Below are 17,563 nucleotides of genomic sequence, written 5' to 3'. Positions count from 1 at the left end.
TTATTCGATAAATGTTTGATGGACAGAGATTAGATTGTGTTGTTGATTAACCAAGATTTTATTCTGCTCCGAGGTTTCATAGGATGATTATTTACAGAATGTTGCTGTGTGTAGCTACGGATAGTTGTACGCTTTGTTTAGTTAGTTATTTTACACACATGTATTGAAATTGATTAACGTCCAGGTCAACCAGGTCTGTGTGTTCTTGCAATATTTCTTCCTCCTTACTGCCACACATCAACGTTAGCATTAGCATTTCTTCTGCTCTGGTTCTTCTGCTCATTAACATGGCACCGTCCCAAGCTGAATTGAACTGAGCTGTAACTCACTGACTGAAACTGTATTCTTCTTGATCCTGGTGGAAACGAAAGACAGGCGTATGTCGCTGAAACGGAAGTTTGAGCATAATTTGAGGGTAACTAATGACAAAAGCTGGCCTCTTGGCCTAATGGACGTTCTAACCTAGGCTCGAAATTCGATTGCTCGGGACGCATTGCGATCATCGTGGTCAGTCATTTCGTAGTGTAAATTTTTATCATGGTCTGTACAATGCCTGCGTGCCTGTGTCCTGTGGCCTGCTACCCGGTGCCTAACGCCTGTTCCGCTGGTGGACAATCTATGAGACCCTCTGAGAAGCTGTTGCAATTGTTACATTTACGGTTTACCCAGAAGACAGGGATGTAGCGTTAGAAAAGTTTAATATACGAAACGTGCACCATAACTGGCACGCCATAACTTTGAGGGATAGATTTAAAATGTTTGATTCTTCTTTTCGCAGTTATTACAATAGAGTAGCTCTTGACGTGTTGGTGACGTGTTGAAACGTGTTCGTGTAAAACAATTGGAAGAATATTTGTTACAATTTACTGTCCATTAAATTTGCTTGTCGTTTTTATTCACCCTTAAAATACATACAGCTGTTATGTGTGTTTGTTAGTCACGGTTGTTTTTGGCTTGAAATTTGTTTGATTACGTTTTATTTTTTGCCTTTGGCCACACATTGCCTGTTTACTCATCCTATTTGCTGCCTCTGCCACTGAGGATCTGTGTGTGAATTTTAACGGTGTAACATCGTTTCTTGACGTTACGTTCAGAGCGAACGGAAAGCGCCGAATGATGATCCGTCGATCCGGCCGATATCGATGTAGCTGCGGTTAGTGGAAAGGTGTTGAGGATCGTTCTAAAGTTGCGGTCGAGGAGGGGCATTCATTTCCAATCACACTCGGGTACGGGACTTTGACAATAGACGCATCGGCGGAACGCAACGGCAACCGGAAACTGATTAGCGTTTGCCTAGGCCGAAATTGTAGCGGTTCGGGAGCCGCTTGTTGAAGTCGTCCGTTTCGAAGTAGCGCTTGCCGAGCCCGAAGTCGTACGTGCGCCTCTTGCCCAGGCCAAAGTGGTACCGATAGGGTCCTTTTCGACGAGAGAAGAAAATGGTACGATAATAAAACTGTCTTTGGACAAATAAAACACCAACAGTGACAGTGGCAGAGTTCGGTAATAGCAACTAACAAAGTAATTGGACAGAAAAGTACTGAAAGGTGGGCTTTTTTCTGTCACTGCTTCCGGGGGATAATGGGCGTAATGAGAACATGGCACCCCGAACATGACCCCTACCAAACACCTACCGTTGCCAGTGTTGGCCCGCTTGGCACCGTCCTTCTCCCCGTCGTAGTCAAATTGCCCATCCTTCGTGATCAGATTGTAGTCGTTATCGTTCCAGCCGAGCTGATTGCCCACGTCGTACTCGTAGTCGGAGCCACCCAGCGGAGCACTGCGGTAGAAGGGGAATGGTCGGAATAGGAATCGCTGAAAAATAGTTAACCTGCCCCGGGTGGGCCATCCGACCTTACCTGCCGCGCTTGCCGAGCCCAAAGTTGTAATGGGGCAGCCGTTTCGCGCCCGGCACATCCTCGATGATGTAGCGGCGCTTGCCGAGGCCAAAGTTGTACTTCGGTGACCGGACGGCGAGCATGTGCTGGAACTGCGAAGTCGAGATTTCGCCCTGGCCCGGGGTGCCCCGGTCACGGGTCAGCTCATCCATGTCGAGCTCGCCGGCGCTACTGCCCACGGTGCCGGTACTCGAACCGGAGCCACCGCCAGCCGGCAGGGACCACGACACCGAGAGGCAAGCGGACAGGGTCATGTAGGCGACCAGCACCGGAGTCCACGTGTGGCAGCGCATCCTGACGAACGCGTTCGACGCTATCAACGCTCACCGAACGGGGGCTGAGGTGGCTTTTAATGAAAATGACACGGAAAAATTAGGATTAATGACCGTCCGAGCTGTCCGAGCGATTTAAAAACCGAGATTAAACGTCGAAGCTTCCGAGTGGGTTCTAAATTAATTGAGAGTAAAGCTCCGTTCCCACGCCGGTGAACCACAGCGCGTGAACGAATGAAGACCAACCAAGTGGTCCAGTCCGAACATCATTACTTTGTTACTTATTAAATCCGGTCACACGAATAAAAATAAACTTAGTATAGATGTTAATTTATTATCAATATTCGAGTACAGCAACGTATCTTCTCATTCGATGGCGTATCACCGAGTCCTGGCAAGCCGACTGACTGACACTATCCTTGACTCAAGTTGTTTGTTTTTTCCTTCCGGCACCACCTATTTGTGGACTGCTGGCTCCTATCGACCATAAATTTCCACGATAAAGTTGTAACCGTGGCTTCGCTGCGATTTCAGGTGAACCGTCGTGTAGCTGTAGCCAATCCCGCCGGCAAACAGACTGGCGTAGCCACCGTTCCCGTTGATTTCTTGATCGAGCACCGTGATGGCCGATATGTTGCGCCCCTGCTGGCCCTATCGAATCGAGCGAAGATTTATCGGTTACATCGGCCCGCTAGTTGACCTGTTTAACGGACCAGACTCACCTTGATCGGATACTCGAGATCAATGGACTTTACCCGCAAGAACGAACCGGACGCGACCGCGATGGTGCGATTCAGCAGGACATCGCGCGGATCCCGGACACCCCAGTAGAAATGGTTGCTCTGGCTGGCGACCAGACAACCGAACATCAGCACCAGCGCCGCCGTCACGATTTTTGCACTCATTTTGCGGAGCTGATAGGTGCGATAGGCTTGTTGGACACCTTTTAGTTGGACACGGAGCGCAATGGAGCGTTTTTAAACCAACCTAAACTACTACCCGTGTTTCCGGACGCTTCTTATCTTATCGATGCCGCGAGCAGCGCACGCTTCCCCAGGTTTGTTTCCATAAAGATATTCACCGGTCACCAACCACCGGACGGATCTTAGTCAGTGCACAAGGTGAGGGCCACGCGCTCTGAGTCACTTTCCGCTGGAGTGATTCAGTTGTCGACCCGTTAGTGGCTCGTTAAGACAGCGTACCTGTTTGCAACGGCTTATGAATATTTCTCACGGCGCCGCAAATGGAATAAGATCTTGTTTCTTAAAATACTTTAGTGCCGGCACTGCACTGTGAGACTCGCATAATAAGCAGTAAATTGCAACAAAGTACAACGTTCCATGCGAGGTGTTTTCTGTTTCCGTTGGCCGAAACACTGTATCGATTATCGGCATCGACATTGCCAAGAGAATCGATTCCGGGTGCCGTGCAGAGACAGCCGGGTGGGCTTAGGGGACTTTTTATTTACTCTCGCCGTTCCGTTGCATAAGCCATTCAATATTGCTCTTATCTCGACCCAGCCTGACTGTTGCACATTGCCGCTGGGCGCGTCTTATGATTTGGCGCTTCGCTGTTGGCATTTCTTGAGGATAGCGAGAACAGAACTTTTTTCCTGGCTGGCAAAATGTGTGAGGCAGAGCTGTGTACTTTCAGCACTTTTGTTCATTTAAGCCGATGCATTATCGGGTTTCCAACTTACGCGCTCTGTTAGGAAAATGGAGCGAACTAACCTGCTTCTTGTTTATTTTCACTCTTATCTTGTTTGTTCCCATATTTTTGTACCTCGGATAGAGTTAGAAACGCTGCCCACCGGATTAAAATGGCACTGGGAAGCTGAAGGGATAAGAAACTGAATCACAGGGGCCCGGTTCTGTTCGAATCACCTAGCTCGACATGATTAATTGCAGAACGTAAGCCTATTTAGAGCACATCATGAGCGTAACTACTAAGCGTTATTAATTGTTTGTCCTACTTACCTGTCAAATTTTTCTGATAAATTCTATTAGGACTGCAGAAAAGAAAGGGCACTACTTGTTCCATTGCATGCGGAACGATTTGGCAGCACACACAGTTTTGAATGAAACCGCTCAAAGTCCTAACTATCTCCGAAGCACGAATCCGTCGATTCAGTAAAACGGACTTTTCAAACTAAGCTCCGACGAAACGGAATGAATTTAAACACACATTGTCCGTGGCAAGTACATCTTGACCGCTACCTCCGTTGCATACCTCTTGTTTATTTATGTTTCCTAAACATCTACGCCATCATTTTTACAAATATTCGCAAGTTACAGAAACATTATAGCGGTCGGTTAGTGGCGGAATTCTCCAGCTCACCGCACCGGATTTGGTTTGTTTGTTCGTTGTGTGAAATTCACCCAAATTTAATTACTCCTATTGGTCACAACAGTGTGTGTTTCGCAATCATAATTCCAAACTGGTGGCCACGTAATGTCAATGGCTGCCCCTGAACCCGGGCAACGCTACCGCTAGAAACATTGATATGCAACGTTTGTCCGGGGGCCTACGAAGGCACCGGTGCGTGCCCAGTCTTGCCGACATTTTCCGTGACAAGGACGTGTGTTCGAGCTTAATGAAACTGTGGTAAGCGGTCCTTTACAAGAAGGTCCGCGAGAAGCAAAAAACACGCAGTTCTCTAATGACTAACGCCCGCTGCACCAAGAAGTACGGCCCCGAAGAGCAAGCGTCGGGCCAAGAAACAATTAGTGACGCTTATTGAACAACTAATTGAATCGCCGTTTTTCTCCACAATTACGCTTCGGCCACCAGTTTTTTGTCCTCCGGTTCGCGTTTTTTGCACTTTGCCCGGTGGCGAACAGGGCGTTAAGTTGACAGCGTGTTCTCCGACCAGTGACACTTGATCCCTACATCATCGTAACAACGATCGATTGCTGCCCCCAAGAAACCTTGCCCTCGTTAGGTCGACAGCCAACGTGGTGAGGCAACAAATTCGAGTGGCAAATGTTTTGTAATGAAGCCCTCCAAATTATCGCTGATTAATTTCCATTCTTGTTGGCTGTTTTGGTTGGGTTTTTGGGTGCACCGTGCACACGACAGGTCGAGGCGCGTGTCACGTCAGGCGCTACACGTGATCATCTCACGGCGCTTGTGGCGCTTGTGTGAACCTGGTTTGAATTCTACGTGCAGTGACGCACTGCACACACACACACACACACGGATACAGGCGCGTGTTGTTCCAATTGTTTGGCGCGATATGGAATCACCATCGAGTCAACAACCGACATTCCGGCAGACCGGAGCAGGATAAAACCGGATGGTTTCGGCCCGATGTGGCCCCGTGCGGCCGGGCGTGATCGGAAAAGCCAAACACCACGGAAAACCGTCAAATCGTCGGCAACAATAGCCATTATCTGGCATTATTTATCATTCCGCAAATAATCCGTGCGCCGTGCACGGGGCGCGGGTTCAATAACGTATTTATTATTGTCCCCGACGCACAGAGGGCGCCCTCCGGGGAGGGTCTGTGTGACTGTGGGCTGATTAGGGCGTGCTTAAGGAAAATGGGGGCCCCCAGGAGTTGGGTGTTACGATGGAGACGCCCGGTGCCGCGGGACTCGCGCCTTGCGTTGTGGAGCAAACTCGACGAAAGTCAGTTGGTTTGTCATTCACCAGTGAGCTGGCTATTATAGGGCAAAATTAGGGACCGAGAGAGAGGTGCCAGTAGTGGAGTGTATCTCTATCAACTAGCGTTTGTTGCATTACTTCTGAATAGACGGGACATCAACACTTTCTCCTTACAGCAACTAATGCTAAAATTATTTTATGAAGAAATGAAGCAAAGCATTGAATTAAAAAGAAACTTGTATTCGTCAAACATTTCAATGGACCTAGTAACCGAACCGTTCGCATGCTTCAACGTGATATTGGCTTCCGAAAGCAGCAACATAAGCACGTGGCCCAATAATGGGCCGATTATGGTGTCGATTACGACGCCGATCTGCTGCTCGGTAATATAATTCCTTGGCGTACATTTTTGTCATCATGTCAAAAATCATCACGGCCGGGTCCTCTCTGGCCGCGTGGGAGGACATTACGCCCGAAAGCAATCATTTTGATCGGTGATGGTGAAACAAAATTATTAATATAACAATATCGGCGCTAGCGAAAATCAATTTTCTCTCAATAAACCTTAACACTCCCGTTGGCGATGGCTCGAAGTGCCACGACCGTGGTTCATCCTACTCGAATTCGATTGCAAACGCAATCACACTAGACCTGGAATCGAAACGCCCCAGGAGCTAATCGGCTCATCATGTCATCAAACTCTTTTCGCGCAATTGACTTTCAGTGTGGAGATTGATTTCTTTTTGCCTCTTAAATAAATTTACAACATCCCGATGGCGATTAAATAAAGATTCAACAAACCAGCACCCCGATAGTGTGAACCCCGACTCGGTGAATCAAGCACCTTAATGCTTTTCTTCCGGCGCTGGGCCGGAACATCCTTTCGATCATTTCCGCGCAATAATTAGTTCTCCAGCTGGGGTGCTACCCTTATCAATGCCAAGGGCAGGATGACAATGTATTTGAACAAAAAAATAAGATACTTCAATTTTAAAATCTCCTCCGTCCTCTGGGCACGTTTATGTTTTATTTCTAACCGACAAAACCTAAAATAGAAAAATTCCATCACGCGAACCACGTGTCTACTTTATCTCTCTCTCTAATACGCACCGGTGCTACTAATTGCAAATTGAGGGAAACGCCTGCCACGGACATTTTTGAAACCGGCCCTAGAAGCCGAACCAATTTGTCCAAAAATTGCGTGGACCCCTTACCCGTAATGGTTACAGTGATGCCGGTCCCGTAGGTTGGAACTCTCGAAGTACCCCTGGGAAAATAAAATCAGCGAAAAACAATCTGGCCGCCTGCGGCAGCGATGAAGTATGTGACGCTCCGGCCGCAGGCATCTATCGGAGGTGTAGCAGCCCCCGAGGGCTGCAAAAATGCTGATATTACGGAGTACGACGTTTGCCACTTGTGGAACTTTATTCCGCCACTGCCTACCGCAACTAATATTATCTCTCTTAAGTACCTACGCGCGCGTGGCCGTGGCGTTTGGAAGCACATACGCACGTACACAATCGCACTGGCACGGCCACGATCCAATGTCCTGCTTGGCGGTTCCGCGCCGTAATTCGGCAATGACATTTTTATTAGCATACATCCCGGGGCGCGTAACGTAACGACTCTTTTCAAACAACCATCGGCGCCGCCGGTGCCGTGGAATGTACGCGAAAATGTGCTTTTTTTAATAATGCCATTCCGGCCATCCGTCCGTAGAGTGCCAGAAGTGTGCTATTTCGGTATCGATTCCGGCGGGCGTCGCAAATATCGTTTTGACAGACGTCCAAAAATCACATTCCGGCCTCGCACCGCGCGCGCAGTGACAGTGAATCACGTTCCATTACATCTGGGACTTCTTGTTGGATAGCTTCTGATTGCATGCGCCCATACCGTGTAGCGACACAATCTTGATTGGATGCAAAGGAATGGTCGGTTTAATGTGGAATATTAGTAGCCTGTGAATTGAGTGACCGAATACATTCAAAAGAAATAGAGCAGCAAAATAGTTGAGAGTTACGCACTGTGCATTTTAAACTGAGTGGCAAAAATCGTAATGTTCCTTTTCGCTTCTTCGACGCCTAGATATAGGCAATCACGTATCTTGTGTATGCTTTAGGTGCTTCCTTGAAATTTTAAATGCGCCAGAATGTATGCAAACACCGCTAGCTTACTGTTGCCATGCTCCTGTTACTTAGTCGGTTTAGATGATGCAAAGAAACTACTCATCTAATAGTCATGGCAATCTTATATAGTCATGGCGTACTTTTTCTATCAAAGCAAGCATTGTACAGAATTTAAAAAATCTTCTGCACCCGCATTTGGGCTTCCTCTTGCGGTGGTCGATGGCGTTCTATGCTGTGCTTGCTTAGTGACTAAACTGACTTAACTTTCAGCAGCCGCCATCGTTAATTACAGACACAACAACAGAAATTGATGCGATGCTTTGGCTCCGGGCATAGTGAGGCGTTAGTGAGCCATTCTGTGAGTGAAACTTTGTCACTATAGAGTCGAATGAAATGCAGGTGGTTAAAAAAACAGACAAATTCATTGCGCCTGCATGCAATGAATTCATTCAATTTGGCGGGGATTGAAGGGATTTCTTGGCCCCTGTCTTAAAAATAAGTTAACATAAACAAATTATTTTCCGCGAATGTACATTAAAAAATTCGGTCACTTTCGGCCACGGTTTGAGCGCAATTTTTTACACAGTGCAATGGGACCATCCATCGCACGCACTTCAAAGGATTCGCGCCGACTGGCTGTAATGCAATTGTCACGCTTTCCCGAGGATCCATTGCGGCACGCGATAACCTGATACAGTAAGGCAAACAATCGTTCTCTTCCTGTCTCATCCTTTCTCTCTCATCCTTTCGCCCATCCAACGGAAGGCGAACCGGCGGCACGAATGTGATTATTCTCACATCCGGTCACCGTGCGTTCCCCTGTTGATTGGTCCCTTTCGTTACCCGTAGGGAAAAAACCGACGATAGACGGATGCGCTAATGGCCTGGGGCTTAAACGGTTGATATTTCAGTTCCCACAAACGGAGGAGAGCCGTCGGGTCGTTTTCCTGGAGGCCCGTTCCGGGGAGGCATCCGACACGCATAATGCAAGTAATCACGAATAATGAATGCGTAACCGTTGTGTTTGCTGTTTGGGCGAGAAACAAAACTTCGCACCTTACAATGCCCACAGTTCTTTGAGTATTCTGTCAATGTTTTGTAGTTTCTCGGCTCTCGGAATCATTGAACTAACATTTGGGGGCTCCATCTAAGAAAAGGTGTCCTTCGCTCGGAGAGTACGCCCTGGCTGTGACCCAATTCCGTTCCAACTCGTGGCGATCAATTGCGCGTAGCTCTCATACAATCAAATTCTCATCATAAACCGTAATAAACGTTTGGTCCGGCTCCCGAAGTCCGGTCCGGTTTTTCTGAGATACTCTCTGAAGCATTGGCCGGGCTACTTAGGATGCTTGCTTCCATTATCGGGCTGTCATAACTTGAGGCGCGTTCTGTCGCGGAGTGCATCCCTCATTAAGAACCCGCCGAGTGGTGTGCCGAGTGTTGCTTAACAGCGCGTGGAAACGAGGCCATCTCGCAATGGCATCGTTTGAAAGCAACGTGCGCAGTGAACCGCTGTTGCTCCCATTCCAACAAATTGGTCACCTTTGTCCGAAGAGTTGCCAAAGGAACTAAAAACTGACACTTCTTCGATTCTTCTTGGGCGGAAGCCATCGTAAACCGACCATCTGTTGCCATCCTTTGGAGGGCGAACATAGGCGAAGTTCCTCGCACGATATCTTCGACGGATCTTCGTCACCGTCACCGGCTTGTCGGCGGGAATTAATCCCCGGCCAAGCAGGAAAGAGCTTACCGATTGGCGGGAAATTAACTGCACGCGCTGCACTTTAGGGCACTTGACGTCATTATGACGGAACGGAAAACTCGAAGCGGGCGATTTTATGAAGGTCCTTTTATTTTTATAGCACTGGATTGGTGAAATTTTTAACGGCAGAATCTTCAGAAACTAATGGCGAAGCGCTGTGCCAGAGCTGTTTACGTCGTTGTTTATGACTTTAGCGGCAAATAGTTTCTTTTATGGACAAAAAGAAGGGGGACAAAAGAGTTTACGGGTGAAAGTTTGAGTTCAATCGGTAAACTTACTGTCATTAGCTACACGTAAATCTGTAACATGGATTTGTCATTGACTTACTACCTAAAGAGCTTATTGTAAAATAATTTATATAGCTCCGATTCCGAAACAAGAGTATGTTTCGTCTTATAAGTATTCGTCGTTTTCCAGCAATCTCCGACAATGGGTGGCAATGACCGAATCAGCGGCAACCACGTGACCGAAGTGTGGCCACTTCCCTGAACTGCCTTTCGAGAAGTTGCAGTTGTTATGCACAAAGAAATCCCGATCTGCAAGTTTCTTCCGTTGCAAGTGTTTACAACACAATACGCCCGTTGCAACTGTCACAGGACGAACTCCTTCGTGGCCGTGGCCTGTTGGTGCGAGCCCTCTGCATTCCATTAAAACCCGGTCGGCATGTGACAGGTTTAATTGAATTTTTCCCAACCTAGCTGGTGCCGTTATTGTCGTCGCCGTGTCCTTGCCGCTTGCTGTGTCGGCTGGGTTGTACACAACGACCTACAACGCCAGTCAACCGATCAACCGATTGGCAAACAGTGCAAAAGTGATAATCCTTGCCAGGTCGCGAACAGCCCCGTACTATTTGCGCTACAACCTTCTGCTGCTGTGAAAAACGGCCCCGGTCCTGAAGACGGGAACGGAGCAAAGACGATCAACATGGAGGATGCCCTCCTTTTTATTACATTCTGCCGTTGCTAGTGTGGCAGTGAAGGAAGGAAAATAGGGAAATACATATCCTCCGGTGTGTTGTGTATCAATTTGTAATCATTTTCAGAAAGTTCTATCGTCGCCCGCGTTCGCCCGGTTCGATGATGAACGCCCGCCTTCGATGCATGATCCGTCGGCGTTGAATTTCCAGGGAAAGACGGTGATTCGGGCTCAAAGGCTGGCCACATGTTTTCTCAACCCCTTTAAATCACCGCGTTGTGCGGATGCACAAATTCAAAGTACTGTGCCCGTGCTTGCCCGTCAAAGTACTGTGCTTCGAGGAAAGTCTGGCAGACGCAATTTTGTTTATTTTATATGGAACCGTACGATACGTTGTTGTTTGGCCAACTTTTTCGGCAGGATTTTGTCTTCCATGTGGGCGACCATTGAGAGCATAAAAATGTTGAATCAGCAACATTTATCGGACGCCGGCCCGATACGATTAACCTTTAAATTGTTAAAGAGCCGCCACCTAATAATGGAGAACCAGGCGTTAAAGTAAATCAAAACAGCACGGGAATATTAACTACTAGGAGTTGACTACGGGCTGTTCACTTAGTAACCTGTGCCAACATTAGAACAGTGAACCGTTTCGAACGATTAATGCGATTAATGCATTATCCGACATTTGTAACAATGCCAGAAACTACCAACTTCCTTTAAATCAGATTTACTAAAGGTATCCTTTTTTCGTGGTTTAATTCACATTATTCCCAGAAGCTGGTTGCTACAGGTTCACATTCTCCTAATAACGTCATGACCCACCAGAGTAGATAAGAGTGCTTCCTTAACCCAGTCGACTGTGTCAACTGGGTGGTTGCTGCACTATAAAGTACAGTTCGAATCAGGTTCGGAACTAAACCATGGACTTACACCGACCGACAGCTCGCAGATTAGAACATTTGATTGCATTTCACCGTCCGTGCAGTTTAAGGGCGCCAACGAAAATGGGAGATAAACGAAAGCACGACATGGCTGACCCTAGTTCCCGATTTCATTGCGATTCTTTCTTGTCGTGGAACACTGGAACACCCCTCTAGACACTCCATGTTGGCCGCCTTTTAAATCTTCAAATACTCCAAGAACACTCGGCTCACAAGTTCACCGTAGTTACTTTCTAACTCGTCCGTCAGTGGCTACTTGACCCGGGCGAAGCGGTTCTACTCGTGGATCATTAAAAGCCTGAGTGGTGCCTACTTGGGCCAATCGGTTGGCTTGTTTCTTTAACCGATGCTTCAAGCCGGCACGCTGCCACCTGTTGACCGGTGACCTTCACCGAACAATGCTCCGAACCGCGTCAAACCGGTCACCATTTGTGTTTGCTTTCTGTTTTATTTTATTTTACTTTACATCCCTCATTCCAGTGAAAGTGCCTGCAGTGAGAGCAATCAAAGAACTCCTGCTTGTTGTACGCCAAAACGCACGGCCAACCGCATTCGATGACGGGAAGTAGAGACAGCTGCGCAAGAAACACCAAAGTGGCTACGTGATTGAATAGCGATGTCCGGTGGCGTGGCACCGGACAAATACCGATCATCGGGTGTCTCTCCTCGTCGTGTGTCCATGTTTAAGGAGATTTGTGCGCTGTCCCGACACGACACGACCAGCATCGTCCGGCGAAGTGGCAGGGCGAAAGTTCCCACGTATCGCAAGATGGATTTCTCCGTTCGATCGCCCAATCCGGCTCTCGATATGACCGATAGGCGAGCGTTTGGGGAAAAAAACGTTCGGTCGCATAACACGGCCAGTAAATATAACATGTCCGTGAACGTGACAATTAGATTATGAATTTTTTCCCATCCTTCCCCAGGATGGAGGCGCATGGTGGCGATTGAACTCTCGGGGCTCGGGGCTCGGAACGTATGACCTGGTTCAGGTCTGCCAACTCGCTAGCGTCTTGTTCTGGATTTTTTTTTCGCACCCATTTCGATGTCCACCCTGACGCCCGACATCTTCAAGATTCGGTTGATTGGAATGCTGAGAACGATGTGACGTTCTTTCCTTCAGCACGCCTAGGCGTTTGTCACCGTGTGTAAGTGTGTTAAGCTTGCACCGCTGGGATGCCAATCACAATAGATCACAATTATAACACCACTGAGCTCATCAGCTTCTGAAAATGTAGCCACAATATGGTCTCAGGATAGTTACAGAAATAGCTCATTTTGGGCTTTTGTTCAAATAATTAAATGGAATATAATGGAAACCAGTCCGTCCGTCGGTCCGGAACTAAGTTTAGACCAGAGCTCACGTATTTTGTATTTCACTATTTCTTTGGCTACGTTCATTCAAGAAGCCAAATGAGAATTCGCCGCAGATAATCAGGAATGTATTTAAAGACTTGGGACTAAATATCAAATTTGGACACTGTTTGCACTGCCGCTGCCGATAGAACCACGCGCGTAATGCCGTGGCTTAACCTTCTCCGGTAGCTCAGCAAAGCAATCTGTTTGTTCACTTTATTCTCGGCATGGCCCTTCCGCCCGACTGACTGGTCGGGCAGAATGTCGCGTATTTTCCATGACATGCCGTTTGACTCCGAAAGGAGTCGTCAGGACACGATAGCAGTACGCCCAACTCCAGCAGCATTAACATTCTGCAGCTGGCCCGTTCTGGCCGGCCGATTTTATTGCACTTTCCTTCATCATATTTCGGGTCCTTACGAGTCCTGTTTCTCGCCCAAAGGTCACGCATCAACTGCCCTACCCCGCCCTGTCCGGTTAATCAGCCACTTTGAACGCATAATCGTCTTGGTAGCAACGAAGGTAGAGTATTTTGCTAGTCCATTTATTGGCTTCCCGAAATCGATACTCGCATTCGAAAACTTTCAGCGCCCACCCGAGACCGAGATCCGAGTAAAAGGAGGTTAGCCCCTTGTTTTAACCTCCAGCTGCAAGCTGCAAAGTTGACCGGAACCGTGCGAGGCTTCCGGTCCTTGAGTGCGATGCAGCTCAGAATCCATCCAGGGACGAGGTCCATCGGGTATTGTTTGAATAATTTACACACACACAATGTTTCAAAGGAGCCACCAAGGAGATGCGTCATTCGACATTCCCAGAACGCACCGGACAAATGGCACACCGGAACCGGACCGATAACGGGTGGTGGTTTCCGTTCTACATACCCGTACCGATCAGGAAATGGGAAGCCTTTGGGGAGCAGACATCAAACTGCCAAAAGTTGGCCACAAAGTTACACCGATACGCCTGGGAGCTGTGTTTGGCTCCAAAAAGACGGTTAAATTGAGCGTGTTCACTAATAACCACCAAAAACTCCGCAGAGGAGCTCCTCCAAGATGGTCGCTCCGGTCTGTGGGCGCTGTTTGGTGGCAGAAACGAATCGACACCGCCCACGGACACCGCGGACTTCCTTTTGATGGTTTTCGTGCGGAATTTGGAATTTCTTTCTTTCGATTGCTATGGCTCCTCGGGGGGGTTTCGCTCCTTGTTCGAGGAATTCTTTAAATTTCCGTCGTTTCCACGAAACGCAAATGACCAATTCGAAGCAGAGCGAGCGAACGACTTTACAGACGTCAACACCGAAGCCGACGGGTAGTGGCGTTTGAATCGAGCAGCAACCACGTGCGACCGAGGCAAGTTCTGCCCAACGGTTTCTCTGTACATCCGTGACGGAAGTGTCACTTTATGCTGAGACGACGTTAGAGGACGTTTTGAGGACTGACTGTTCCAAATTGCTGCAGACGTACGCGAGCGCGCGTCATGGTCATCTTTTGAATTTTCTTCCTTCTTCGTTGTTCTGGTCAACTTCATTGAACTTTATAGTAACGATAGGAAACTCACTTTATTGTAATCACTGATTCACAAGCAAAGGCCCAATTTTGCACACAATGTGACAGGAATTTGGCCAAATTTGGCCAACATCCACCCCAAGATGCCGATCGCGAGGCGTTCTAATGACATTATTCCACTCGGCTCTTGATGCCGTTGGTATAATTGAATAATTTGAATTCCCAGACACGTTGGACACCGGTATTCTCATTGGCCGTGGCCGTTCCGATGCCAAAGCTTCCAAATTATCGTCACGAAACTGTGCCGACTTCTTTTCCTTTGCGATCATATTGCAGTGTTTCGTGTTATTTATACTTATTTCTGCCTGTGCCTCGAGACGATCGTAAATGTTTCGTCTCGGTTTTTTGTTTCTTTTTCCATTGACTACATCAGAAATCATCCGATGCGGACCAAGGCTAACCCGGTCGAGGCGGAACGTTCAGAATGGCATAAGAAACGTTCGCACCGGTGGCCGGTGATGATATTTATTGTGTGCCGGTTTTATTACTCACAACCGGAAAGCAGACCCCCAAAAAGGGTGGCACATATCGAACGTGTACTCGGAACATCGGAACAAAGTACAAAACAAACATGAAGCCAGAGATTAGTTTAGCTACGAGTTGCCGATCCGGCGACGGCCTTTGCTAATTTCCACCACTCCGCCACGGGTCATTTGGTGCATTAATCATATTGATCTCGCTTTTCTGGTTGGCTTTCCACAGCCGCCTAGCCTTTAATCTCCCTTGGTGAGATTGGGAAATTGGGAATTTGAAACCGATTTCGGGCGCTTTTCATTTGCCCTTCAAATTTACCACGAAATCCTCGGTTAAACCCTGGGACAACGCTTTCGGAACGCTCCATTTGACCCCCGGCAGAGCGCCGCTGTGGCGATTAAGTCGACTCAATCCACCGTCCACCGTCGAGTACCCTTCCGTCGTCCGTCGGGCCTGGGTGAAGTGACGCAACATTAGTCACTTCAAAAGCTCCTTTAATTGCACCTCGCCGCATTCAATTACCGGTATTGCCGAATCCTCACCTCGGTGTGTGTAATTGGATAAATTAAATTCTCCAAGACTTTCCGGCCCACGGCCCGTCCGGACCTTTCGGCGGTGGTTTATTGCTCAATTACCCACCAGGGGAGTGGGTCGGCGGTGATGAAGTGTTTTTTTTTCGGAAAACACTCCAGCCACTAGGCCACTTGCCAGCGCAGGTGCCTCTGGACTGTACCTTACCGTTTCTTCTTGGAACTCCGATTCCGGAGCCTTTTGGTCTTTCGATTGCGTCAGTCAACCATTGGAATTGGAAACATTGAAATCGTTATCATAGTGACCTACCAGTGCGTTTCCTGTTCCGGGCAGCGACCGACCGACCGACCGATGTCAGATGGATTCGGAAAACCACCACTTTCACTAGGCCAGCAACCGAGCACCGAAAGCACAATCACCGAAAGTGTCAGCCGCAAACGTTACGCACGGCAGAATGCAGCGCGTGATCCGAACGCGATCCTCTCGAATTGACGGACGAAGCCACCGGAGCCACCGTTTTCACTTCGCCACACACAATCGCCTATTAGTTTGGTTCGTGCCAACCACTGCTGGTGCACTGTGCACTCGGTTTCTGCCACTCTGTCGCTAGGACCGCGCGGGACTTCCTTGTTTTCGCCGGGGGAACCCTCAACTCAATCCACACTGTCACCGGCGTCGTCGTCAAGTGTTGACTTTATCTCCGCACAACAGTTGATGAGCATTTACAGCCATCGCTTATCGTCCTGGCGCTTTTATATCGCGCCCTGGTTCGCCGCCATCCGCCATCGTGCTCGCAGCCGCCAGCAAACTGTTGCTCGGTCGGTCGGTCGGACGGGGACAGTTTCCCATCCTCCGACTGCTCCGACATCCGGTGTTCATCTGGCTCGTGTGGGTCTTCCGCATTCATCGGCCGCCCCCGGTGGTCGGATGAATTGGCGAGCGAAGCCACGGCACGAAGCAGTTTTGCGCCAAACCGGTGACGCGACCACGTGTTGACTGCTGTCCGGAGGCAGCTGCTAGGACTCCCATGGTTACATAAAATCGCGTCACGTTTCAGACCGTTCATTCGGTTCACCCGATGGGCTCTGGTAACTTTGTGCCCCCGTTTTTGTTACCCGTGCCCGAGGACGAGAAGTTCTTGTTTTCACACCGGAGCCCAATTTCGATAGGCGACGATGCGGAGTTACGCGCCATTTTCCGCAACCCAACGAATTAGCGCCAGCCGAGCGAGTCAATCGTTTCACGAACGACTGAAAAATCCGGTTCTCGACGGAGAGGGAGTCCAGGTTTGGTGGCCGCAGCTGTGGGATTTACGGTGGATGCTTTTTCTTCAACAAATGGCAGCCGCTTTGATTAATGTCGGGACGATTAATTTGTTTAATATTCGCCATCGCGCTTCGGAGTCGGTCGGCTCGCATCGAGTGGTTTTCCGTTGCGCCATAAACCATACTGGGAAATCGGTTCACCCGCGGGACACCTAATTAAATGGTGAGCCGAAAAAAGTTATTCGGAAGGGTAAACTTTAAAGTTTGTCGGCAGCCTTGTTGGCGGTGAACGTTAATAGCGTGCCAATTGATTTGCGTTTAATGCGGAATAATTAAAACAAGGAAAAGTTTTCTTAATACCTTGTAATGCCTTGATAATGTTGTCACTTTTGTTGGAGAGAAAGTCCGCCGACGCGGCCGGAACATGATGCCGTGACGTTGAAACCACGTGGTGGCTTACGCAAAAACCCTTTCCAAATTAGCCGCCTACCACGCGGGGGAAGCATATGATTCATGGAGTGACTATCTTTCGGCCGGCCGAAAAATCTGATACGCCACTAAATCGTTTAATAAAGCCCACCGAACCGGCCGGTGAAAAACTCCGTTCATAAATCTCCAAGTTTTATGATCACCTTTTCTCCTTTTACCGCCCGTCCGATACCTCTGCACCGGTGACCGACCGACCGGTAACGTAAATTCCCCACCGAAGAGGTTAGAAAACACATCAACTACGTTCCTTGGGTCTGTTTCACGTTTCCGGTGGCCACGGTGGTGGTGCAACTTGAGCATACATACCAATTAAAGCACATTCTGCGGTCACAGCGAAGCGGATACAAACTGCCACCGCCACGG

The 17,563-nt window shown here is 48.5% G+C and overlaps 2 protein-coding genes across 2 annotated transcripts; both read right to left on the bottom strand.

Annotated features, from left to right (window-relative positions):
- Positions 1-270: 270 nt before the first annotated feature.
- On the bottom strand, positions 271-15,999 carry LOC128275030 (helicostatins). The gene is made up of 4 exons (XM_053013403.1): positions 15,756-15,999; positions 1,857-2,232; positions 1,632-1,777; positions 271-1,416 (listed from the first exon to the last, which is right to left on the bottom strand). The coding sequence occupies exons 2-4, from the start codon at positions 2,186-2,188 to the stop codon at positions 1,283-1,285; spliced, it is 612 nt and encodes a 203-aa protein (XP_052869363.1). The 5' UTR covers positions 2,189-2,232; positions 15,756-15,999; the 3' UTR covers positions 271-1,282.
- On the bottom strand, positions 2,605-3,118 carry LOC128275032 (probable salivary secreted peptide). The gene is made up of 2 exons (XM_053013404.1): positions 2,890-3,118; positions 2,605-2,818 (listed from the first exon to the last, which is right to left on the bottom strand). The coding sequence occupies exons 1-2, from the start codon at positions 3,070-3,072 to the stop codon at positions 2,645-2,647; spliced, it is 357 nt and encodes a 118-aa protein (XP_052869364.1). The 5' UTR covers positions 3,073-3,118; the 3' UTR covers positions 2,605-2,644.
- Positions 16,000-17,563: the final 1,564 nt, after the last annotated feature.

This window comes from Anopheles cruzii, chromosome 3 (genome assembly GCF_943734635.1).
Source record: "Anopheles cruzii chromosome 3, idAnoCruzAS_RS32_06, whole genome shotgun sequence".
Lineage (NCBI taxonomy): Eukaryota > Metazoa > Arthropoda > Insecta > Diptera > Culicidae > Anopheles > Anopheles cruzii.
This window is presented reverse-complemented; position numbering and strand designations above follow the sequence as displayed.

What these genes read in the sequence shown, in the direction of transcription:
- LOC128275030 (XM_053013403.1), bottom strand. Translation starts at nt 2,188, where the DNA reads ATGCGCTGCCACACGTGGACTCCGGTGCTGGTCGCCTACATGACCCTG. An exon ending in GGGCTCGGCAAGCGCGGCAG is followed by an intron (nt 1,778 to 1,856) that starts GTAAGGTCGGAT and finishes CTTCTACCGCAG; the next exon opens with TGCTCCGCTGGGTGGCTCCG. An exon ending in GCGGGCCAACACTGGCAACG is followed by an intron (nt 1,417 to 1,631) that starts GTAGGTGTTTGG and finishes CTCGTCGAAAAG; the next exon opens with GACCCTATCGGTACCACTTT.
- LOC128275032 (XM_053013404.1), bottom strand. Translation starts at nt 3,072, where the DNA reads ATGAGTGCAAAAATCGTGACGGCGGCGCTGGTGCTGATGTTCGGTTGT. An exon ending in ATCTCGAGTATCCGATCAAG is followed by an intron (nt 2,819 to 2,889) that starts GTGAGTCTGGTC and finishes TCGATTCGATAG; the next exon opens with GGCCAGCAGGGGCGCAACAT.